This window comes from Malus sylvestris, chromosome 10 (genome assembly GCF_916048215.2).
Source record: "Malus sylvestris chromosome 10, drMalSylv7.2, whole genome shotgun sequence".
Classification (NCBI taxonomy): Eukaryota; Viridiplantae; Streptophyta; class Magnoliopsida; order Rosales; family Rosaceae; genus Malus; species Malus sylvestris.
The window spans coordinates 25543008-25569030 of record NC_062269.1 but is presented as its reverse complement, the minus strand read 5'-3'; the positions used below and the strand labels follow the sequence as shown (position 1 = coordinate 25569030).

At 37.1% G+C, this 26023-nt stretch overlaps 2 protein-coding genes across 4 annotated transcripts; both read left to right on the top strand.

The window, feature by feature from the left end:
- Nucleotides 1-915: 915 nt before the first annotated feature.
- Nucleotides 916-24159, top strand: LOC126585459 (UPF0481 protein At3g47200-like). 2 transcript variants are annotated; one of them, XM_050249906.1, is made up of 2 exons: nucleotides 916-2380; nucleotides 24032-24159. In XM_050249906.1, the coding sequence occupies exons 1-2, from the start codon at nucleotides 1062-1064 to the stop codon at nucleotides 24141-24143; spliced, it is 1431 nt and encodes a 476-aa protein (XP_050105863.1). In that variant the 5' UTR covers nucleotides 916-1061; the 3' UTR covers nucleotides 24144-24159. The 2 variants fall into 2 exon arrangements, with proteins under 2 accessions (XP_050105863.1, XP_050105864.1); XM_050249907.1 differs by lacking the exon at nucleotides 24032-24159 and having other exon boundaries at nucleotides 916-2492.
- Nucleotides 4141-23721, top strand: LOC126585464 (uncharacterized). Of its 2 annotated transcripts, none has more exons than XM_050249912.1 (2): nucleotides 4141-4172; nucleotides 22601-23721. In XM_050249912.1, exon 2 carries the CDS (start codon nucleotides 22675-22677, stop codon nucleotides 23482-23484), a length of 810 nt encoding a protein of 269 aa, XP_050105869.1. In that variant the 5' UTR covers nucleotides 4141-4172; nucleotides 22601-22674; the 3' UTR covers nucleotides 23485-23721. The 2 variants fall into 2 exon arrangements, with proteins under 2 accessions (XP_050105869.1, XP_050105868.1); XM_050249911.1 differs by lacking the exon at nucleotides 4141-4172 and adding an exon at nucleotides 10705-10870.
- Nucleotides 24160-26023: the final 1864 nt, after the last annotated feature.

Below are 26023 nucleotides of genomic sequence, written 5' to 3'. Positions count from 1 at the left end.
TGGCTTCGGACCTAAAAAATCTTAGAACCGACCTGCCGCTAGCTCCACTTCCCTTTTCCCTGATGTACAGGTACAGCCACCACACATATCCAATCGAACCAGCATCACCCCCTAACCGAATTATTAGCTTTTCTGTCAAAACACCTCTGATCTGTCGAGCTTTGACTGAAAAATTTAAAATTCAAGTTCTTCCCAAAAGTCGTCAAGTTTTACCCGTGAATTATACGGGTCTTTGAGACCCGGAGTTCAGTTTTATTGTGAGCCGGTTTCACCCTAAGCTCCATTTGTGAACCGTTCAAATTAAACCAAACTGTTTGCGATATTTTAAGAATTATTTTCTTTCTATTTCTTTCCATCTCCTTTTATCATATTTTCTTTTTTAATATGATTTAATCATAATGGTTCAAATAAAAGAGACAGAAAGAAGGGAAATGAAAGGAAAGAAAGAACAAAAAAGAAGAAAAAAGAGAATCTTACTCTATATTTTAATTGCCCCAGCTGCAATAGTACTGCGGGCTGGTTTGGTATTGCTGTTGCTTTGAAAAAAAGCTGTTGTGAGAATAAGCGGCTGTGCTGTGAGAATAAGCGGCTGTGCTGTGAGAATAAGCGGCTGTGAAATAAAGCCAGTAGAGTGTTTGGTAAACTTTTTTGTGAAAGTGCTTTTGGAAAAAAAAGCAGAATGATAGTGTGTCTTTTCATTAAAGGAGCATTGTAGCTTCGTGTGCTTTGAAAAAACTGGCTTTTTTTCAAAGCAGCAAATAGCAGCTTCAGCTTTTCCTTTGATTTTCAGCTTATTCTCACAGCAGCTTCCAAAATAAGTCCTTTTTTTTCAGTTTACCAAACACAAAAATAACCCTCAACTTTTTTCACAGTGATTTTTTTTAAAATCACCACAATCCTAAACGGAACCTGCATCTGTTCTTCTCGAGGCTTTCTTTTCTGAGTTTTCGTAAAGTTCTTCTTTACGAGACTTGAAAAACCGTACTTTTTAAATTTTTTCTATTCGACAACTTCACAAGCACTACTTCTCTTTCGTTTTAGTAAAAATACATATAGCAACAATGACCTCACCATCAACATCAAGCTCAAGTTTATCAACAGCAAACAATGGAGGTAGAGACGGGGATGTGGTCATTCAAATGGCATCCCCGGACGCCATTAATATAACTCAGCTGACGTCGTCAATGGAGGAAAGTCTCAAGTCAGTCGAGAAAACAGGTTGGCTACTTCGCCCATCAGCTGGTACGAGATCTTGCTGCATCTTCAAAGTACCCCAATGGTTGGTCGAAATCAACAGCCAGACCTACCACCCGCATATAGTCTCCATCGGTCCATATCACCACGGCAAGCCAGATCTACAGATGATGCAGCAACACAAATGGAGATATCATCGCGACTTACTTGCTCGAACACCACCAACTGGCCCCACACTTGCTGATTACTTGCAGCTTGTAGCTTTTAAGGAGGAAGACATACGAGGGTGCTATTCTGAGACCCTCAACTTGAGCAAAAGCGAGCTCGTTCAGATGATGGTACTAGACGGTCTCTTCATTATCGAAATCTTCTTCAGAGTTGAACGTTTATCAGAAAGAGATCCATGCGTTGATCCGGACGATGCCATCTTTAACTTGAATTGGGTACTGCCTAAGCTCATGCTAGACCTTCTTCGGCAAGAGAACCAAATTCCTTTCTTCGTTCTCGAAATGTTATTTAATAAATCGAAACCTTCAAGAAAGGATTCTGATGACTCATCCGTTAGCAAGGCTTCTTTGAAATTCTTCAATTTCGCAGTGGCACAAAGATCTGATGAAGACTTGAAGAAATATTTTAATCTAAAAGGAGTACATCTGCTCGATTTACTTCGCTTGACTTTTATCTCCGATATTCCTGATCCTCCTCAAGAAAATCATTTTGAGTCAGTTGAATTGATCCGATCAGTGAAAAAGCTTCATCAAGCGGGAATTAAGTTTAAGAAAGGGGCAGCGACCAGCTTCAAAGATATCAGATTCTGCAACGGAGTGCTAGAAGTTCCGCAGATAACAGTGGACGATTTCCGTGTCCATCTACTCCTGAATTTCGTTGCATTTGAACAATGTTATAATCATTGCCACAAGCACATAACCACTTTTGCTGTATTCATGAACTGCCTCATCGGCACGCCTGCGGATACAACCTTCCTCTGTGACAGGAACATTATCGAGAATTATCTTGGATCCGATGAGGAGGTTACTCATTTCTTCAAAAATCTTGGCAAAGATGCGGCTTTCGACATCAATGCGAGTTACTTGCTGCAATTATTCAAGGATGTGAATGAGCACTGCAAGAATGTTTGGAACGTGCAATGGGCAGGTTTTATGTTGACGTATTTTGATACCCCTTGGTCCTTTATGTCTGCCTCAGCCGTTTTAATTGCCTTAATACTCACCGGAATCCAAACCTATTTAGCCATACATGCATCTGGCGGTTCACGGGGGAATGGCGGAGGGCGGTAGGTTTAGGGTGCGCCGATTATCTCTCAAGTCTCAAGTCTCAAGTCTCAAGCGGTCTATGGGATTTGATTTGTTACAATTCATTTGATTTTGCATCATTTAATTTCTTTGTCGATTTGCCTTTAACTAATTTTTCATATGTTTGGCTTGTGCGTAGTATTTAGCTTTCAAATATGAATCTAGAGTGTATTTTACCTTTAATTTTTAATCAAAAACATTATATTTTATGGAGTCTTGCAGTCTTGGTAATTTTGCATCCATGAACGTCAAAATGAAACCATTGAAATTGACATTAGAGAGACTCGTTTTAGGGCGAGTTCTCTTAACATAAAGACTAACATTTTAAACTAAATTTGTATTAATTTATAAATTTGATTTAAAAAATTGAATTTTTCAATTATTATTCTTCCCAACAATATACGTATTCTACGTAAAACAAGGTTAGACACGCAAGCCCACAAAAAATTATTTAAAAAGCAGCGAAACAATACATATCTAGAGTAAGATGCAACAAGAATTTGTTTCATGACACGGCATAATAATAGATTAACGACTGACAAAGAATAAGTACTCCAAACTACCCCCATGGAAGACATACATCTAATTCTGGGAACCTTCGAGGCCTTGTCCTGGGATATTTGGAAAAAAAAAAAAAGGGAAATTATACAAAATTATTTTAATTATGGATTGAATTACAATCTCATATTTTATGTTTTTAAAATTACAATATCATACTTTATCTTACGAATTTATTGTAATATCAGACCTCTATAAATTTTTTTGCCTATTTTTCTATTAAAAGCTAACATGATTCAAGAAAAAATCCACATTTTAGCTCAATTGATTACAAAATTAATTAAATTTTAAAAATTAAAAATAAAATAATTTAAACATTTTTATAAAAAAAATTATGAGATCCACCCTCTAAACGATGAGGATGCAGCTCACGATCTCGCCATTCTTGGCGATCACACTTCAGAAAGAAGGGTGATGGGTTTGTAGAAGTGGACCTACATTTTATTATAAAAATATTTGAATGATTTTTTTAATTTTTAATATTTAATTAGTTTTTTTAATTAAATTGGACTAGGGAATGAGTTTTGTCTTAAGTCACGTCAGCATCTAAATAAACAGAAAAATTGATAAATATTTGACATTACAACAAATTCATAAGATGATGTATAACATTATAATTCTCAAAATATAAAGTATGAAATTGTAATTTAACTCATCGGTGAAGTAGTTTTGTGTCATTATCCTAATAAATAATTAAATAAAAAAAAAAGCAGTAGTATTATTCTTTTAAGAAGGCCACCCGTCACCCTTGCATGCTCAATAGTCAAGTCTATCACTCTAGTCACTCTACCGTGAATTTTCATTTTGTGTGAGTGGCAAATTCAGATCGACAATGTCCGGGGGTGATTACCGGCTCCGACCAAGATGTGTCCAGGCTGCTGATCTAGTCTCGCGTCTTGCAGAATTTGCATTCAGGCGACTATCCGCCCTCTACCGTAAATTTTCATTTTCTGTGAGTGACAAATTCAGATCGACAATGTTGTCGGCTCCGACCAAGATATGTCCAGGCTGCTGATCTAGTCTCACGTCTTGCAGAATTTGCGTTCAGGCGACTCTTCTCCAGCGATTAACTAAAGCAGATTGATGGAGTGGTGTCGAAGTATCGAAGTCGAGATGTACCACTTGAAAGGCCAGCAGAACTTAATGTCAAAAGCGACGAAGATTTCAGAGTTAAAACATTCACGGAGCTATTTAGTAAACAAGCCTTTGAAGGTTATTCTGTCTTCTGTGATATAGTAAAAAAATTCTCCGATGAAGAGACCATTTTTTTGTTCAAGCAACTGGGCTCCAATGATCAACAAGAGTAGGTTCACAAAATGCTAGATCGGATCAAGGAGCAGAGGTGTGAAATCGATGAAGATATCCTGAATCGACTTCCCGAGGAAAGCGAGGAGGATTTCAAACTCAGAAGATTTACAAAGTTGTATAATACCGATACATATTTCCTTTGGGACAATTTCGGTAAAAAGGAAGCTGAGAAGTACCTCTTGAACTCCGGCAAAGAAACAACAGGGTTGTTAACATTTGATAGAGTTAATTCTAAGGAGAGAAGAGAAGATGAAGTTTCAGAGAAAACAGGGAGAGAAGAACGTGGTGGTTTCTTCCTTCTGCAAAGACACAGAGGAATAATTTCTCATTAATTGCCTTTCTCACTCACACACAACGTGCAAGGAGAGATATAGCTTTACAACAAAAAACTGAGCTGGATCAAAACATTCAAAAACAGATCTCAGCCACTCATTTAGCTAATAGCTAAGATCATCACACATGACACTCATGGCCTTTACATCTATATACCTTCTCACTTAGTAGTTAATCTAAGTGCATACACATATTAACATCACAACTTATTTATAATCAGTTATAGACTTATAATTCAACACTCCCCTTTAAGTCTAAAGCTGATTGCACTCCAAGTTTGCTTCTGAGAAGATTAAATCGATCTTTGGTGAGAGGCTTTGGGAAGATATCTGCCAATTGTTCTTTTGTGGGACAATAGATCAAATTAATGATGCCTTCTTGTAATGCATCTTTGATAAAATGATACCTCCTGTCAATGTGTTTAGTTTTCTGATGAAACACAGGATTCTTGGTGATTGCAATTGCAGCAGTGTTGTCACAATGCATTGGAGTTGCTTCAGTTTGTAACTCACCAAAGTCTTCAAGAACAAACCGAAGCCAAATAGCATGAGTAGTTGCCTTAGAGGCACTGATATACTCTGTTTCTGCAGTAGAGAGTGCTACACAATTTTGCTTCACAGAGGCCCATGAGAACACTCTACTACCAAAAGAAAATGCATAACCAGAAGTGTTTTTGCTGTCATCAACAGATCCTCCCCAATCACTATCACAGAATCCGATTAACATTGCATTATTTCCTTTTACATACTCCAGACCATAATCTAATGTTCCCTTGATGTATCTAAGCACTCTTTTGGCTGTTCCAAAGTGTTTGCTTGTAGGACAGTGCATGAATCGGGCTAGAAGACTTGCGACATACATTATATATGGTCGAGTGGCTGTGAGATACAACAAACTTCCCACAATTCTTCGATACTGTTCCTCACTTGCTGAACCACTGCTATCATCTTTGCATAACTTCTCTGATGAAACAAGAGGTGTGAACACAGATTTACATTCACTCAAACCAAACTTATCCAACAAGGAGGCTGCATACTTTCTTTGGTGGATAATTATGCATGTGTGAGTTTGAATGACTTCCATACCAAGAAAATAGTGAAGAAGTCCCAAATCTATCATTTTATATTTTATCATCATGTCCTCCTTGAACTCTTTCAACATCTTATTGTTATTTCCAGTATACACTATGTCATTCACATAGATTGAAACAATTAGAATCTCTCATCCCCTTGCCTTGATGTAAAGAGTAGCTTCACTTTGACTTTTCAAAAATCCACAGTGAGCAAAATAGGTATCAATTTCACTATACCAGGCCCTTGGTGCCTGTTTTAGACCATACAAAGCTTTATGAAGCTTGTACACCTTGTCTTCACTTCCCTTGATCACAAACCCATCTGGTTGTTCTACATAAACCTCTTCTTCAAGTACTCCATTCAGAAAAGCAGATTTCACATCTAGTTGGTATAGTTTCCAACTCTTTTGAGCTGCCAAAGCAATTAGAGTCTGAATTGTATCAAGTCTAGCTACAAGTGCAAATGTTTCATTATAATCAACATCTGGTTTCTGAGCATACCCCTTGGCTACCAGCCTTGCCTTATTCTTTTGCACTGTCCCATCAAGATTAAGCTTGGTTTTGAACACCCACTTAACCCCAATTATAGGTTTATCACTTGGTTTGTTCACTAGCTCCCATGTTGCATTCTTCTCAATCATTGACAATTCATTTTTCATAGCCTTCATCCATGATTCATCTTTAGCTGCCTCTTCAAACTTTTCAGGTTCCATAATGCAGAGATTGCATTGTGCTAGAACATCATCCAGATTCCTCCATCTCAATGGAGTGTGATCAAAGGCTTGAGTATTTCTCATGCTACTACTCACATCACTTACTGATTCATGAGAAGATACCAAACTTGGTGTCAAAACATAGTCACGACCTTCTGGAGTTGTCTATGATGAAATACTTTTAGGCATCTCAGATAACTCATCATGACTCAACACAGTTACATAATTGTTAGAGGTTTTCTTCCACTCCCAGGCTGCATTCTCATCAAACACTACATCTCTTGAGAGTATAAGCTTTTTATTAAGATGGTCATACACATTGTACCCCTTTTCACAGGTTGCATAACCTACAAATATGCCCTTGACACTCTTTGCATCTAGTTTCTGTCTCAACTCACTTGGTGTGTGTACATAACACAAACAACCAAAGATTCTAAGGTGTGCAATTCTAGGTTTTCGACCGCTGAATGCTTCAAATGGAGTTACATCTCCAAGAGCTCTTGTAGGACACCTATTCAGTATGTAGACAGCTGTGAGTACAGATTCTGCCCACAAATAGTTAGGTAATCCTTTGTCATGAAGCATAGCTTTTGCCATTTCAACTACAGCCATGTTTTTCCTCTCTACCACTCCATTCTGTTGTGGAGTATAAGCCATAGAAAGCTGTCTTTGAATCCCTGCATCTTCACACATTTTGTTAAACTCATTGGATGTGAATTCACCACCTCTGTCACTTCTCAGACATTTTACTTTAAAATCACTTTGTAACTCCACCATGGATTTGAATTTTCTAAAATACATCAAAGCATCTGACTTGTATTTCAGAAATAAACCCACATCATTCTTGTACAGTCATCTACAAGAAGCATAAAGTATTTGTTACCCATAAGAGAGTCATTTTGCATAGGACCACAGAGATCTACATGTATCAGCTCTAGAGGTTTGCTTGCTCTCCATGCCTGATTCTTTGGAAACCACTCTCTATGCTGCTTCCTAAACTAACAACCCTCACAAACTTCATCCACTTCTTCTAAAACTGGCAGTCCATGCACCATTTCTTTGTTCTTGAGTTGTTGAAGGCCTCTAAAATTCAGATGGCCTAGTCTCTTGTGCATACCCAAGTAGACTTAGAAATACTTGCTCTTAGTACAACCTGATCATTTGGTACCAGTGTCAAAGGATAACACCTATTCTTTTTCATTTCAACTTTGAGTACCAGACAATCCAGAGAATGACCATCAAAGATGCTACACATTTTCCCCCCAAACACTAGGTAGTAACCGTGTTCATCCATCTGACCCACACTTAGTAAGTTTTCCTTCAACCCAGGTAAGTACATTACTTCTTTGACATATTTTCTGCCTTTGCTTGTGTCTATCACAAGTGTACCAAAACCTGCCACATTTATGAGTTCTCCTGTGGGCATTTGAACTTTGCCAACCACATTTGTCTTCATGTCTATTAATAATTTTGAATCCCCTGTCATATGGTTGCTACAACCACTGTCAACATACCATTCTCCATTCACATTTGATTCAGTGATTGTGCTATTTGCATAATACAGATTCCCTGTCACCTCTACTTGATTAGCACTGTTTTCCTTTTGCACTAATTTGCCTACTGTGCACTCTCTAGCCTAGTGTCCAAACTTTTCACAGTTGAAACATTTAGGCTTCCCCTTATATCTACATTCCCCAAAATGAAACTTAGAACATACCCTGCATTGTGGGTTTGTACCTATCTGACCCATTGATTGTGCATTATATGCAAAATTAGCAGGAAATTTCTGCTGAAACTTGAGTTTTGAATCTCATTTCTTACACTTATGATTCTAATTCTTCTGGAATTGAGATGAACCAGATTGAACTCCACCCCTATTTTGCTCATTTGGAGTCACTGAGAAAGATGAGAATGCTTTCCCAGTAGTATCAACAGTATGCAGATCAAACCGTTGTTTTTGACTCTTTAAGATTGTAACTATTTCCTACAATTCTACAGTCTCTAGACTCTTTGTATTTTCTATAACCAAACAAATAGAATCATAAGGTTTACTGAGACTAATCAAAACCTTCTGCACAAGTCTCTCATTTGAAATAAATTCACCAAATGTTCTCATCTGATTAATCAGTTCATTCAACCTTGTAAGATAGCTAGATAAAGACTCATCATCTCGCATCCTAGCATATTCAAATTCTCTTCTAAGATTCTGCAATTTCACAGATCGTACCTGATCACCACCATGATATTCTCCGTACAAAAAATCCCATGCCATCTTAGCTGACTCGGCATTGGCGATTCGTAGGAATATTTGATCCGAGACTGCATTCTGGATGATTCCTAGAGCTTTCGCATCCTTCATGAACACAGCAGTCATTTCTTCATCGACTGCATCATCCGATGACCTTTCAGCTTCCTTCTTCTTCTTCAAGTCAGGGGTTGTAATCTTTTTCTCCACCAGATTCCATAACCCAAGCGATTTAAAGATCATTACCATCTTAATCCTCTAGAACTCGTAGTTCTCACCCAAGAAAATGGGAGTTCTCACCTCCAAGCTTCCAGATCCAGACATTTTGGTCCGGCTGTTGATTTCTCTCCTCAAATGGAACTCCGGCAACCTTCACCGAGCTTTGACTTAGCTCAGTGATTTCACAGCTTTACGCCCAGACTCAGTTGATCGAAACCGGCTTTGAAGCCATGTTAACGTTTGATAGAGTTAATTCTAAGGAGAGAAGAGAAGATGAAGTTTCAGAGAAAACAGGAAGAGAAGAACGTGGTGGTTTCTTCCTTCTGTAAAGACACAGAGGAATAATTTCTCATTAATTGCCTCTCTCACTCACACACAATGTGCAAGGAGAGATATAGCTTTACAACAAAAAACTGAGCTAGATCAAAACATTCAAAAACAGATCTCAGCTACTCATTTATCTAATAGCTAAGATCATCACACATGGCACTCATGGCCTTTACATCTATATACCTTCTCACTTAGTATTTAATCTAAGTGCATACACATATTAAAATCACAACTTATTTCTAATCAGCTATAGACTTATAATTCAACAAGGGTTCCCTCATGCTGAAACTCCTCCACAATCTACTCATCGAATCCGATGTTCCCCAAATCTCCCTCATGACCCTCAACGGCCTCAAATCCCTGCTCTTGTCCAGTTTTTGACCCAAGACCGGACAACCCATGTCTGGAGTAAGATGCATCAAGAATTTGTTTCATGACACGGCATAATAATAGATTAATGACTGACGAAGAATAAGTACTCCAAACTACCCCCATGGAAGACATACATCTAATTCTGGGAACCTTCGAGGCCTTGTCCTGGGATATTTGGAAAAAAAAAAGGGAAATTATACAAAATTATTTTAATTATGGATTGAATTACAATCTCATATTTTATGTTTTTAAAATTACAATATCATACTTCATCTTACGAATTTATTGTAATATCAGACCTCTATAATTTTTTTGCCTATTTTTCTATTAAAAGCTAACATGACTCAAGACAAAATCCACATTTTAACTCAATTGATTACAAAATTAATTAAATTTTAAAAATTAAAAATAAAATAATTTAAATATTTTTATAAAAAAATTATGAGATCCACCCTCTAAACGATGAGGATGCAGCTCACGATCTCGCCGTTCTTGGCGATCACACTTTAGAAAGAAGGGTGATGGGTTTGTAGAAGTGGACCTACATTTTATTATAAAAATATTTGAATGATTTTTTTAATTTTTAATATTTAATTAGTTTTTTTTTAATTAAATTGGACTAGGGAATGAGTTTCGTCTTAAGTCACGTCAGCATCTAAATAAACAGAAAAATTGATAAATATTTGACATTACAACAAATTCATAAGATGATGTATAACATTATAATTCTCAAAATATAAAGTATGAAATTGTAATTTAACTCATCGGTGAAGTAGTTTTGTGTCATTATCCTAATAAATAATTAAATAAAAAAAACAGTAGTATTATTCTTTTAAGAAGGCCACCCGTCACCCTCGCATGCTCAATAGTCAAGTCTATCACTCTAGTCACTGTACCGTGAATTTTCTTTTTGTGTGAGTGGCAAATTCAGATCGACAATGTCCGGGGGCGATTACCAGCTTCGACCAAGATGTGTCCAGGCTGCTGATCTAGTCTCGCATCTTGCAGAATTTGCATTCAGGCGACTATCCGCCCTCTACCGTAAATTTTCATTTTCTGTGAGTGACAAATTCAGATCGACAATGTTGTCGGCTCCGACCAAGATATGTCCAGGCTGCTGATCTAGTCTCACGTCTTGCAGAATTTGCGTTCAGGCGACTCTCCGTCAGCGATCAACTAAAGCAGATTGATGGAGTGGTGTCGAAGTATCTAGGTCGAGATGTACCACTTGAAAGGCCAGCAGAACTTAATATCAAAAGCGACGAAGATTTCAGAGTTAAAACATTCACGGAGCTATTTAGTAAACAAGCCTTTGAAGGTTATTCTGTTTTCTGTGATATAGTACAAAAATTCTCCGATGAAGAGACCATTTTTTTGTTCAAGCAACTGGGCTCCAATGATCAACAAGAGCAGGTTCACAAAATGCTAGATCGGATCAAGGAGCAAAGGTGTGAAATCGATGAAGATATCCTGAATCGACTTCCCGAGGAAAGCGAGGAGGATTTCAAACGCAGAAGATTTACAAAGTTGTATAATACCGATACATATTTCCTTTGGGACAATTTCGGTAAAAAGGAAGCTGAGAAGTACCTCTTGAACTCCGGCAAAGAAACAACAGGGTTGTTAACGTTTGATAGAGTTAATTCTAAGGAGAGAAGAGAAGATGAAGTTTTAGAGAAAACAGGGAGAGAAGAATGTGGTGGTTTCTTCCTTCTGCAAAGACACAGAGGAATAATTTCTCTTTAATTGCCTCTCTCACTCACACACAACGTGCAAGGAGAGATATAGCTTTACAACAAAAAACTGAGCTAGATCAAAACATTCAAAAACAGATCTCAGCCACTCATTTAGCTAATAGCTAAGATCATCACACATGGCACTCATGGCCTTTACATCTATATACCTTCTCACTTAGTATTTAATCTAAGTGCATACACATATTAACATCACAACTTATTTCTAATCAGCTATAGACTTATAATTCAACAAGGGTTCCCTCCTGCTGAAACTCCTCCACAATCTACTCACCGAATCCGATGTTCCCCAAATCTCCCTCATGACCCTCAACGGCCTCAAATCCCTGCTCTTGTCCAGTTTTTAACCCAAGACCGGACAACCCATGTCTTAAATTCTAACCGAAGAAAGGTAGAAGACAGGTTTTTTTTTAACCCTTCTCAGAAAAAAAAAATCCACGTGGCGCCAAGTCATTGTCCACATAGGCGCCACATCATCAGTTAACGATAGACTTAACAGTTTAACTAACAGATGTTTGAGATTATCCCAAAGTTTACACTTTATGTATGACTCTGGGACAAAAAAAACTTGATGTACTAAATGTTGAAAACCACGAAACATGAGGGTAGTAAACAGAGATTTACCCTTTTTTTATAGGGAGTTTTAACGAAAAGGGTATGACACTATTTATTTTTAATCAAAATGACATTTTGTGTATGAAAAGTCCATTATGGATCAAACTTTTTTCTTTATTTACTCTTATGCCATTATTTTATTATTGTAGCGGGGTCCATAATGATGTTGACATTTCTGTCTGGAAATACATTCTACTTTTAATTCTAATAAACTATTGGGAAAATTAGAATCCCCTATAGTTTTTTTATATCATTTAGATTAAACATCTGTGTCTTTTTAAAATTTGATTAAAGTGATTTGACCAATAGTCACCTCTATTTTTTTAAAATTAAAATAAATTTTTAATTTATTTTTTTATCTGCACGATGCCATTTTGCTTATTTAGTGGAGATATTAGTAATTAAACTACATTTTCTCTTCTTTCAAATATGTTTTTTCGATCACAGTTTTTTTTTTTATTTGTTATGCAAACATTTAATATTATTTCTTTTTCCGAATGGTTTTTTCTTTTTCAAATAGTTGGTGATCAACATAAAAGCTCTGTGTAATTTTTTCAATTTTTTGTGAAATTATATATATATATATATATATATATATATATATATTGCGGTTTTTTTTAAGTATTGTTGTTGACAAATTATTATTAGGTACAATATATTACACATATATTATCTGCGGGTACGCTTGAATTTACAAAAATCATTAATTGGTACGTTTATTTGCATTTTTGGTACGTTTGATTTGATACATATTGTTAATATTGGTACGTTTTACTTTGTACACATTGTGTATTGGTACCTTTATATTATTCTCAATCCTATTTTGACACATCCCGACCCGAAATGTCACGCCCCGGTCCCGACATACATCTAGGATCAACACGTGACGTCACCTAATACCGGTATCTATCATACCCCGCCTCCGGGATGTGGGCAGAGCACAATTTGATAATCGAATCGCATAATAATTTTTCGTATGCTTTATGGTTGCATCTAACCTCTTTGTTAGACTGCCTACGTACCTTAAACAGGGATCCAGCCATTCGTAGTTTGTCATCCACTCTAATTGACATATGTCACAGTCTGTTTAAGCCAAAAGGCATAACATTTCTCAATCAATCAATAGAACTTGACAAGTATGAAATTACTAGACTCAGAGTTACATAACAAACCCACCTGAAAATCATGATTTCCCTTCCATCTTCTATATAAGTCATTATGTCGCAACATGGTACCGCAATTCACAACATATATCATATCAAGGAACCGACGAAGCACCATGCAATTCTCTAGCCACATTAATTAACTAATTTGCCCAAAATAATAACAACTATAACCATATCTTCTAAATTCATACTTTATGAAATCATAATCGAATCATAGAAAATCCTGAAGGAGTCACCCAAACGTCCAACAACTTTTCTAATTCAATTCACAAGATTCTCAAAACCATTGCTCACAAATATTCTAAAACTAAGGCTAAAGTGACACAGTTAAGCCAAGCCTACATCTCTGAAGCTGATATCAAATCTAAGAAACCAACAAGTCAAGTGATGCAACTTTGGACCACTTAACGAAATCTAAACCAGGAAATGATTTCAGACCATCACTCAATGGAATCGTGGAGTAGAAGGGATTCCAGACCATCACACAATGGAATCCAAACAAGGATACGATTTCGGACCATCACTCAACGGAATCACTTGCACTATCAACTTCTCATGACCACTAACTATCTTAGCATACAAGCATGAAAGTTATACGTAATATCTCTCATAAGATTTTGGGTTCACATCATCCTAAAAACAATCATACACATCATACTGATCATACATATCTAACCACATTTCATAAACGCTTCCAAGCTACAGTCGAATCACAATTAATAAACATAGATCGATGCTAAAAATAAAATAACACTTCAATAGAAAGCACACTTAATTAACAAGTATAACTCAATATGATGCCACTAATACATATATCGAGACACACGTCAACCGAGAATGACATGTCATCATGATGAGCCAACTAAGTTCCATCAAGCCTCAACAACAAACTAGAGATAAACGACACTTTAAAGTATAGCACGTTGACCAGAACGTCAACCGTCGATAAGGTAGGTCCATTAAGATCAACAATCTCAGGTTATTCAAACCGAAAGATCCACACATCGGATTTCCGATTCGTAAGTTCTCAAAGGTCCAACAACTGATAACTAAGGTGCTTACAAAATTGTACAACAATCCAACGATCGGATTGTCGTCAATCATACAAACAAGTGGTGGTCCCACCACATCAAACAATTGAATTTCGGGAAACCGAGCTAGACATAGGTTCATAGGGTCACTAGAAGGTATTTAGTACTTAGACAACACTCGTGGACGGTCCCACACACCGCCACACACGGTGGTAGCCAAGGTGGAGGGTTTTGAAAACCCGAATTTTTAATATTAACTAAATGAGCTCAAATTTACGTGGTAGCTAAAGCTTAACAAAGGACACACTTTTCACAACTAGGCCGATGATAAATTCTAACCGGAAACCGTCCAAATTCACCGAAGAAAACCGGATTTCTAAGGTTCTAAACACCCAACATTAAAATGAATACGAGAGCACGAACCAAGCATACCAACTTGAAAATTATGAAGAGTAGATGAAGTTTCATACTTGTAACTAAGGCCAATTTGGCCAAGAAACACCTCAATTCATGACGAACCGGCCGGAACCCTAGAAATTGGATGTGCTTCAATTCGACCTCATCGGTGTTTTGTTGCCCCTACAACTGATTGGGCTTTGTTCCAGGGCTCAATGGGAGTCCAATAGAGGTGGAGATCGAAGGAAATTGTTTCCAAAATGGCAGATTGAAGACAAGGAACCCTCGCACCCACCGATGCGAGTTTTACCAAATTCAACCCAAAATTTCGTCCAATCTTGAATGAATATCAAAGGAGAAGGAGTGTGGTGGTGATTTTAGGTAATGATTGGGGAGGAAAGGGGGTCTGTTCCCTTTGTTTTTTCTTTTCATTTTCTCTCGCCACTCCCGTGGCTTTCTTTTTCCTTCTTTCTTTCAGCCACTCCGGTGACCTTTTCTTCTTTTTTCATTTTTCTTCTATAATACCAATACGTAGATTATAATAATGAAATTCAGGAACGGTATTTCACACGGAATGTCCACTAGGACTCCGAATTGAGTTGTGCTGGCCGTCACCTGGAAGGTGACGAAGCCATAAAGTATAATGATGTGGAAAATATGAATAAATTTAAACCTAAAAGTACCTAAAGACAAAAGTGCACTGTGAGCGGGAATGAACCCGTTTCACATGCAACTTCAAAGTATAAGTAAAGTACAGTAGTATGGGTAAGGATATACCCTTGGAGGTAGCCACCTATATTGAGATTTGCCAAGAATCCTAGTCGATAGGAACTTTCAGCAGCTAAAACCTGGAGAGGCGCAAAAACAAGGGTGAGTGGGCCTAAAAATAAAGTTTTTAATAAAAACCTTTTGAAAAAGTTATAACCCCTCACCGTAAAACCCGTATAATTTCCCAGAAAATAATAATACATACGTATATAGAAATCATGCTTGAGAGTAGTGAAAACTGAGTATATGCCACGTCAAGTATTTCAGCAATGAAATAAGTAAGCCATGTGAAATAAATCAATGTAAAATGATATGTCAGCCGGAGTCACCTAACGTGACCTGTACGGTTGAACCTATAGCTCATTAACCAATTCTTGCACACGAGTCGAAACCACCTAATGTGGTCTGTATGACAGGGCTAGGTGTAAATAAGTACGCTCAAGTGTTATGATCACGTGAAGGTTGTGCGAATAATCGTGGGTCACCTACAAGTCGGAACCACCTATTGTGGTTTGTACGACAGGGATGTGCACCAAACTTGGATCTAAGATAGGCATGCGGTGTGGAAGGTGAACATCACATGAAGGACTGTGCCCTGGCCACGGGCAGGAGCACTAACATCGAGGTGCAGGATAATGAGCTCTACATGCCTCTACGTATAACCATAACTAATGCAACCACTAACATCATACAGTACTCACCTAAAACGTACCTGGCTTCCGCAGCGTTATACAATAGTATGCATATACATACCAATGCATATAATAAAATGAAATGAAATGAAAGCATGACATGGCATTTAAAAGAATATGCTCGTTTCAATACAATTTCTGGGAAAATGTAAAGCATATATACGTATATATAGAAAACTAAAAGCCCACTCACCTGGAATCAGCGCTACAACCCCCTAGCACAAACATCAAGGCATCATGAACGATCGGCGCCTAGAACAATTATCAAATCATGTCTTAGAATTCTTATCAATAGAACATATAACTTACATATCCTATTCGAGAAAATTCGCATGTCGGATTCCCGATCTGTAAGTTTCTAATATCCTCAAATATTACATACTATGTCGTATCAAGGTTTGGTGACGATCCAACGGTCGAATCGTCAATTTCTATAATAATCAAGCGGCGGACCTTAATGGAACTAGTTTCAAACGACGGGAACTCATCAATTGAACTTTACATACGAAATTGAGGAATCAAATTTAGCCTAGGAAGGTCAGGGGACGTCACGGCCCGCACGCCGCCCTAACTAGTCAGAAAATTCAACTATTTCTAAAAATTCTCGAACTTTCATACCTGTGACTAAGGCCAATTTGGTCGGAAAAAGCCCCAATTTCACGAAAATCCACCGAAAACCCTATAAAGGGTGTGCTTCGATTTGTCGACTCCAAAGCTCCACCGCCCCAACCACAGATTAGGTCTTGTTCCTGGGTCCAAGGGAAGGCTGGTGGTGGTGGTAATCGTAAGAAATAGTTGCAAGATTGGTGGATCTCGAGCAATGGCATTCGCGGCACCCACAGTTATTTCCTTCATGAATCTCAACCAATTCTACAACAGATTTAAAGGGACATATGTGGACCAATTCACCCTATATGCAGGACCATTTAGATATTTTATGATTTTGGTTTACACTTCCACACATTAGTCACACGTGTGCTTGTTGTCCATAATAAACGCTGCATTCTCCAAACTGTTGGCTTAGGTTATCAAGCTCAGAGCTCACCACCTTGATTATCCAATCAAATCTATTCGATTATATAATGCTGGAGAATTCACATCTAAATTTTTTTATGACTATTGCATATTGATTGGGGTTGAAGTTGAACATCTTGTACCCCATGTTTACACCCAAAATGGCTAGGCAGAGGCATTCATTAAGCGTTTACAAATGATTGCTCGATCATTGGTCTTACGTACCAAGCTCCCGATCGCTGCCTGGGGCCATGCAATATTGCCCGCAGCTGTGTTGGTCGGTCTAAGGCCTGTTGCGACCTAACCATATAATGCCCTTCAGTTGGTTACCGGATACGAACCCAACATATTTCATCTGCGCGTTCTTGGTCGTGCGGTCTATGTGCTGATTTCACCACCCTTACGTACAAAAATGAGACCTCAGCGAATGATGGGAATCTATGTTAGATATGATTCTCCTTTAATTATTCATTACTTAGAACCTTTGACAGACGATCTGTTTACCGCTCGTTTCGCGAATTGTCACTTATCTGAGACAGTATTCCCGTCGTTAGGGGGAGATAAGAACGTCAACATTCCTGAAAAATGACACGAATTATCGTGGACGACTCCCACTTTGTCTCATTTAGATCCCCGCACCGCTCAATCTGAAACTGAAATGCAGCATATTAGATCTTTAAAGCATAGCTCAAAGCATGCCATATGCTTTCACCGATCTAGCGCGAGTGACAAGATCTCATATTCCAGCTGCCAATGTGCTTGCAAAGATGAATGTGCCAAATGTACGACGGACTTCCCTCATAGAGGCCTGAGACGCCAACTTTGGTGATCCACGTACATTAGTGGCTAGCCAATCATCTACCCCTACACATAAGCATGGTAGACTTCTTGATTCAAAGGGTTCACACCCCTGGAAAAGGAAACCCATGACACATGCCCTTAAAGAGCCTACAGTGAATCTGATTGTCGCTTATTCATTTTATTTAACTCATGAGGAAATTCTAAATTATGGAAGCGTCTTTGAATAGACAAATCCACATCCTAAGAATCGTGAAATTTTGGTATATTATGCTAGCTTAGATGATGTGTGGTGTAGAAATAAGATAATCATTGACGATGCATTAGCATATGCAGTAGCTACTGAGATCATGTTGAGCAATGACAATGAACCCCGTTCATTAATGAATGTCGATGTAGAATTGAATGGTTAAAATAAAAACAAACAATCCAAGTCAAACTCGATTCGCTTGTGAAACGTAAGATGTTTGGACCTGTAGCTCCTACTCCTTCACATGTGAAGCTCGTTGGCTACAAATGGGTTTTTGTTAAGAAGCGTAATGAGAAGAAAAAAATTATGCATTACAAAGCTCGTCTTGTTGCTTAAGGCTTCTCACAATGCCCCGGGATTGACTATGACGAAACTTATTCACCCGTTATGGATGTGATTACTTTTTGCTACCTTATCAATTTGGTAGTTTCCGAAAAACTGAGTCAGCTGATAGACGTAGTAACTGCATATCTCTATGGGGATCTTGATATGGAAATCTATATGAAAGTTCCCGAAGGACTTGCATTGACTAAATCAAATATTTCCAAATCCCGGAACACGCTCTCAATTCGGTTGAGGTGTTCACTTTACGATTTAAAGCAATCCGGAAGAATGTGGTATAACCGTCTAAGTGAGTCTTTGACTAGTCAGAGATATGTGAACAATGAACTATGCCCTTATGTGTTCACTAAGAAGTTACATTCTGGTTTTTACGATAATTGCAGTTTATGTCGATGACATGAACGTTATCGGCACTTCTAAAAAGCTCGCGGGAACTGTCGTGCACCTGAAGTCGAAATTTAAGATGAAAGATCTAGGAAATACTCGATATTGTCTCTGTCTTGAGATAGATTATTGTTCGGATAGAATCTTAGTACATCAATCGAACTATACCCATAAAGTGTTGCGCCGCTTTAACGAGGATAAAGCAAAGCCTTCGAGTACTTCTATGGTCGTTTGATCGCTAGATGCAAAACGAGATCCCTTCCGTCTGAAAGAGGATGATGAAGAGATTTTAAGGCCTGAAGTTCCTTATTTAAGTGTGATAGGCGCTTTATTATACTTAGCTAATGTACTAGACCTGACATCTCCTTCGATGTTAATCTTTTGGCTAGATACAGGTAATGCAACAACACGCAAACATTAGACTGTCGTTAAAGACATATTCCGTTACCTTAAGGGTACTGCAAATTTGGGCTTGTACTATCCCTACGGATCCTCGAGTGATGCTGCACCCCCCCTCCCCCGCGGTTTCTAGAGTCGATTCTCGCCTTATTGGTTATGCCAACGCAAAATACTTATCTGATTCGCACAAGGCGTGCTCTCAAATGGGTTATGTCTTTACCATTTGAGGCACCACAATCTTTTAAAGGTCAACTAAACAGACCTTAGTTGCCACTTCGTCTAACCATGTTGAAATTCTCGCCTTACATGAAGCGACTTGGGAATGCTTTTGGTTGAAAGCAATTGTGGGCCATATTCGAAGCTCCTGTGATCTTTGGCCCATCGTAGTTGTCCTGACGACGATCTTTGAAGGCAATGCAACATGCATCGAATAGCTCAAGAAAGGTTACATTAAAGGAGATAACACAAGCACATTGTACTGAAGCTCTTCTTCTCACATCAACAACAAAAGCATCAGAAGATTGAAGTCACGCAAATCCGTTCACAAGACAATCTAGCTGACCTCTTCACCAAATCACTACTGAAGGCGACATTTTAGAAGCTTGTTCAAGGAATTGGTATGCGTAAACTTTATGGGTTGTAACATTGCTAGTTTTTTTGGAATTGTGTCAAACTCAGTGGGAGTATCCTGAAGAATACTTTCTGGATTTTAATGTACCTTTTTTTTCCTACGATTATGAGCAATTTTCCTACTGGGTTTTTGCTACCCAACTAGGTTTTAATGAGGCACCCACCTTGGGTTGATCATATCCCTGATGACATCCCGTAGACGTTTCATTTGACTTTGTATTACTCACGCATTTTTCTTTACACTATGGATTTTGTCCCTTACTCGGGTTTTTGCCATAACCTTAGGGTTTTTTTTAGTGAGACTTACTTCTTTATGCAAGTTCCTACTTTATTGAGGATAACGTTGTTCTCAGAATCAGTACCTACGAGTCGACTTCCTCAACTTCTGCATGATGCTGAGATCTACCTTGAGTATTTACATACTCAAGGAGGAGTGTTATGAATTTTCCTAGATTAAATGTGATTGTGTAAATCCTAGATTATATTTGATTCTAGTTATTCTTTCCTATATGAACTTGTATGCCTTGGGAATGAAGAATTTTTTTTCCTTCTTATTACTATAAATAAAGGCATTACGTACGAGAGAATAACATACATACATTTCCCTACAATTCTACAAACACATCTCACATCTCTCATCTTTCCCTCTCCTTGCCGTCGGCCCCTTCCCTATAGTCAGATAAAATAGGTTACAACAAAAATTATCTTTTCACTCCTTTTTTTTTTGAAAAATTTGATAATAAGTTTAGATATATAATACATGTTCGTCGATTTAAACATGATTTATGTTCAAACATGATCTTCTATCTTATTAGGGATATTTTTTTTTTAATTATTTTTTGTCCCTTTTTGTCATTTTCGAATCAGTGTCGAGTACCAAATGCGCATGGCTTTAATGAATGTAAAAATGTAATTTTTCGTTAAAGTGAACAATATCGTGAATTTTTCGTTAAAACTCCCTTATTTAAAATGCTGGATACGAAACGCACAACTTTTATATAATCTTTCCACGGGACCCCGACTTGGGAACAATGCTTGGATGAGACACGTGGTTTTCCTCTTTTGCTGTAGAAATCTTTTAACTCTGGTTTAGTTCTTTACCTCAGGTAATGTTCTTCCTTCCGGCCCCTCCAGTCGGCAAGAAACAAATTCTACAAATAAAATATAACCCTATAGTGTTTAATATTCTTCTAAAAGATTTCGTCTAGCGCTGTTTAGACGCTAAGCGATTGGTCATCATCTCGATTAGTCTTTAAATATTTGAAAAATAAGAAACTACGCTTAGATTCGCTTAGGTGTCTGCTTAACTTGCCTAAATGTGTCTAGGCATCCGTCCAACTCTCACTTAAACAAAAAATTGATAACTTTCATTTTATATTTTAATTTTTCAATAGAATTTGAGAAACTTGTTGAATACTTAAATGAACATTCATTATCATTATATGCTTGTTTCCTATGCTTTTATTATAATATATATATATATCATTTTATTTTACAAGTTATGTATTCCAATATAATTATGTGTGTTTTTTTAGTATAAATAGACACTTATTTGTACAATAATATAATAAATTTACTTAAATCTTCTTAATTTGCTTAGGCTCCCATTTAGACTCTATCTAACCGTCTAGCCGCCTAGATGCTAGGTCCCAACCCATCGCGGGATTAGTACCTGGTGTCTTTTAGATTCTTAGTGTTTAATAATCTTAACAAATTCTTCATAAAATAACATTCAACGAACTATTCTTAATACTACTTATTTAGTTGAATCTCAAACATCAATTTCAAGCTTCAATTTGTTAAAATAAAAATGTGGTAGAGAGAAATTCTGCATACACCCAAATCCAAACCAGGACTAGACACGCAAGCCCACAAAAAATTATTTAAAAAGCAGCATTATATGGGTAATGTTAAGAGCATCTCTTAAAAAAACATCAAAATGTTCACCAAAATTATACAAGTGAAAAAAAACCACATTAATGTTCTTCAACAGAAATGTTAATTCTTATGTGATGATGATATGGATTGACAGCAATAAGGTTGCTATGAAATTTAATAGCAACTTCAAAATTAATTATTATTTTTTTTATTAATTTTTTTATTGATATAATCATTATTATAATAAATGCTGGTGTTGACTGATGCATTCATGACTTTTTGATGCATTTGATGAATGGTTCTGATTTAATAAGTATTAAATGTCTTTAATTAAATCGTGTAAGTAGTTTCTTGTAAGGTATGACACTGTAATTTTATTAAATTATTTTTTTGTTCCTTTTTGTCATTTCCCCATCAGTCACGAGTACCAAATGCAGCTGACTTTAATGCAAAATCTCGCAAAACAAATTATTTAAAATCCTGGACACGAAACACACTACTTTTACATAATGTCTCCACCGGACCCCGCCTTGGGAACAATGCTTCTATGAGACAAGTGATTATCCAACAAAAAAAAAAAAAAAAAAGCAGTAGTATTATTCTGTTAAGAAGGCCACCCGTCACCCTCGCATGCTCAATAGTCAAGTCTATCACCCTAGTAACTCTGACAAATTCAGATCGACAATGTGGGGAGGCGATTACCAGCTCCGACCAAGATATGTCCAGGCTGCTGATCTACTCTCGCGTCTTACAGAATTTACGTTCAGGCGACTCTCCGCCAGTAATCAACTAAAGCGGATTGATGAAGTGGTGTTGAAGTATCGAGGTCGAGGTCTATCGCTTGAAAAGCCAGCAGAACTTAATGATCAAAGTGACGAAGATCTCAGAGTTAAAACAGTCATGGAGCTATTTAGTAAACAAAATTTAAAGCGAGGTTGGGCTCTTGAAGATTTTCAATATTACATCTTGTTTGATGTACTAGAAGAATTCCATGCTGAAGAGGCGATTTTTATGTTCAGGCAACTAGGCTCCAAGGATCAACAAGAGCTGATTAAGAAAATGCTTTATCGTTTGAAGAACTGGTGGCAACGGCAAATCGAGGAGGATATCCTGAATCCTCATCAATTTCCCGAGGAAAGCGAGGAGGATTTCAGACTCAGAAGATTTACAAAGTTGTATAATACCGATACATCCCCTTGGGACAGTTTCGGCATAAAGGAAGCTGACAAGTACCTCCTGAACTCCGGCAAACAAATAACAGAGTTCCCTCATGCTGAACTTTGGGTTGGTGTATCGAGAATTTGGTTCGAAACGCTATCAGCAGACGAACAAGGAGAGCACATTGCAGTGCTCACCCGTAAATTATTAGGTGATGGAGCTAAAGGGAAACTGCCAGGCGAGAGTGAGGCGGATTTCCGAGTCAGAAGATTCAAAGAGCTGTTTGAGAAACTAGAGCCTGATTCCCAACGATATCTCCTGGAGCATATCCGAACAACACTACGGGACGATCTAGACCTTCCACGTCTAGAGAGTGCCCACTTCTCCGATGGAAGGTCTTTGTTCGATAATGAAATAGTGAAATTCGTTAATCCAAATCCAAGGGAAGCTACTACTTCAGCACAAGGAGGGGCAACGTCGTCTGCACAAGGAGGGGGAGGAGGTGGAGGACAGGGGACAAGTAGTACTACTACTTCAGCACAAGCTAGTTAGCTAGATAGTTCTCTTAATTTCTAGTTTCCAAATAACTTTGTTGGTTGTTTTATGATTCCTTGGTCAGTACGTGTGTTAATTAGCTGTTGTTCAGCTTTGTGCGGCCTGCAGCTTGCACGGCAGCGCGTGCGCGGTTGCCTTTTATTTATATTGAATGTCTGTATGGTGAACCTGTTTGCGGCTCCAAGTTTGTTGTTGTTGCTCAGTTAATAACCAAGCTCAAGTATTTGAGTTTAACTCGTGCGGTTGCCCTTTTGTGCACCCTACTCTTTTCCTATTTTGCCATCAATAAACTTTACTTAATCTATAACCAAGCTCAAGTATTTTTTATGTTTACTTACATAGAATGAGTACTATTTTTTTGCATATGTGAACATGTATCATTTTTGTCTTAATTATCCTGTATTGGTTATTTGAGATTGAGTCACTCATTTCTTAAAAAATCTTGGCAAAGATGTGGTTTTTAGCATCGATGTGAGTTACTTGTTACGGTTAATCAAGGATGTGAATGAGCACTGCAACAATGTTTGGAACGTGCAATGGGCAGGTCTTTTATGTCTGCCTCAGTTGTTTTAATTGCCTTATTACTTAACGCAATCCAAGCTGTTTTAGCCATTTATGCATCTGACGGTCCAGAGGGGCATGGCGGAGGGCGGTAGGTTTAGGGTGCGCCGATCATCTCTCAAGTCTCAATCTCAAGCGGTCTATGGGATTTGATTTGTTATTCATTTGATTTTAGATCATTTAATTTCTTTGTTGATTTGCCCTTAACTAAGTTTTGATATGTTTTGCTGGTGTGTGGTTTTTAGCTTTCAAATATGAATCTAGAGTGTGTTTTACCTTTAATTTTTAATTATAAAAATTTATATTTTATGGAGTCTTGCAGTCTTGGTAATTTTGCATCCGTGAACATCAAAATGGAACCATCGAAATTGACATTAGAGACTCGCTTTGGCAGCGAGTCCTCGAGAAATTTTAAATTAAATTTAGTTTGTAAATTTGATGAAATTTTATATCCATATTGTTACTTCCCAACAAGATCCGCAAGAGAGGGTTGTTACGTAAAACAAGGTCAGACACGCGAGACCACAAAAAATTATTTAAAAAGCAACAAAACAATAAGAGTCTGTTTGGTATTTACTTGAATCTAACTTTTTAAACTTAACAATTTTCAAGTTTTAATCCTTAAAAACTTGGTTGGTAGGACTATTTTAAAAATATGAACTCAAGACTAACTAAAAAATAAATCTAACTTTTTAAACTTAAAAACAATTTTCAAGTTTTAATCCTTAAAAACTTGTTTGGTAGGACTATTTTAAAAAAATGAACTCAAGACTAACTAAAAAAATATAGTCTATTCTCTAAAAACATAAAAAGTGAGTTTTTATATTTTTTTTAACTTGAACTCACTCATTTCTTTTCTCTCCCTCATCCCCTCTCATTCCAAATCTATCTCTCTCTCCTCTTTTTTTTTACCTTCTTCGTTTCTCCTTCAATCCGCTCTCTTCATTATCTCAATTTTTTCTCTCACTCATCTTCCTTTCTATCTCGTTCGATCTTCTCTCTTCTTTCTCTTTCCTTCAATCATCTCTTACTTTCTTTTATCATCTCTCCTCTTTCTTCCTCTCCTACGACCCCTTATTTTTAGACCTCTTTATCTAATTTAAGTCGTAAGATTTAAAAATTTTAAATCGTAAACCAATCAATTTTTTGAATTTTAAAGAAAATTATTTTCAAAAAATGTTCTTAAAAAATGTTTTGAAAAATGATACAAATTTTCAAATAAGATACCAAACAGGCACTAAACATCTAAACTTAAGATGCAACAGCAATGTGTTTCACGACACGGCATAATAATAGAGTAACCACTAACAAAGAAGAAAAGTACATCTAACTACGACATAGAAGACAAATACACCTGGGAACCTTCGAGGCCTTGTACCGGGGGATAATTAAAAAATAAATAAAAAAGGTAAACTATATTTTACACTCTCAAGTATGGATATAATTACAACCTCATACATTATCTTTAAAACATTACAATTTGATACGCCAAATATGATTTAATTGCAATTTCATACAATCCATTACATAATCTATTAGATTGACTGTTATGATGATGTGACACATATGGAACCTATTTTTTATGGGTGATTTTGTGAAAAATCAATAAAAAGTTACAATATTAACAATAGATCAACAATATTTATGTTAATTATAAATAAGACAATCATGTATTATGATACTTAAATGCATTTAAATTAAACAAAAATTACAAAATCCACAACTACAGTTGGCACCCACTTCAACTAACACTCTCTTTCTTATAGTTTTATATTTGGAATAAGTCTTCATGATTTTGTTTTTTATATTTGGATTCAGACACTGAGTTGCAGTCAAGGTTCCAAAAATCGCTAGGCGCTAGTCGGGCGGCGGGCAGGGGCCTAGCACCTAGGTGGCTAGGCCTAGGCAGGTTTATGTAAATTTATTATATATCTTGTAAATAAGTACTTATTTACACCTATAAAAAAAACTATAC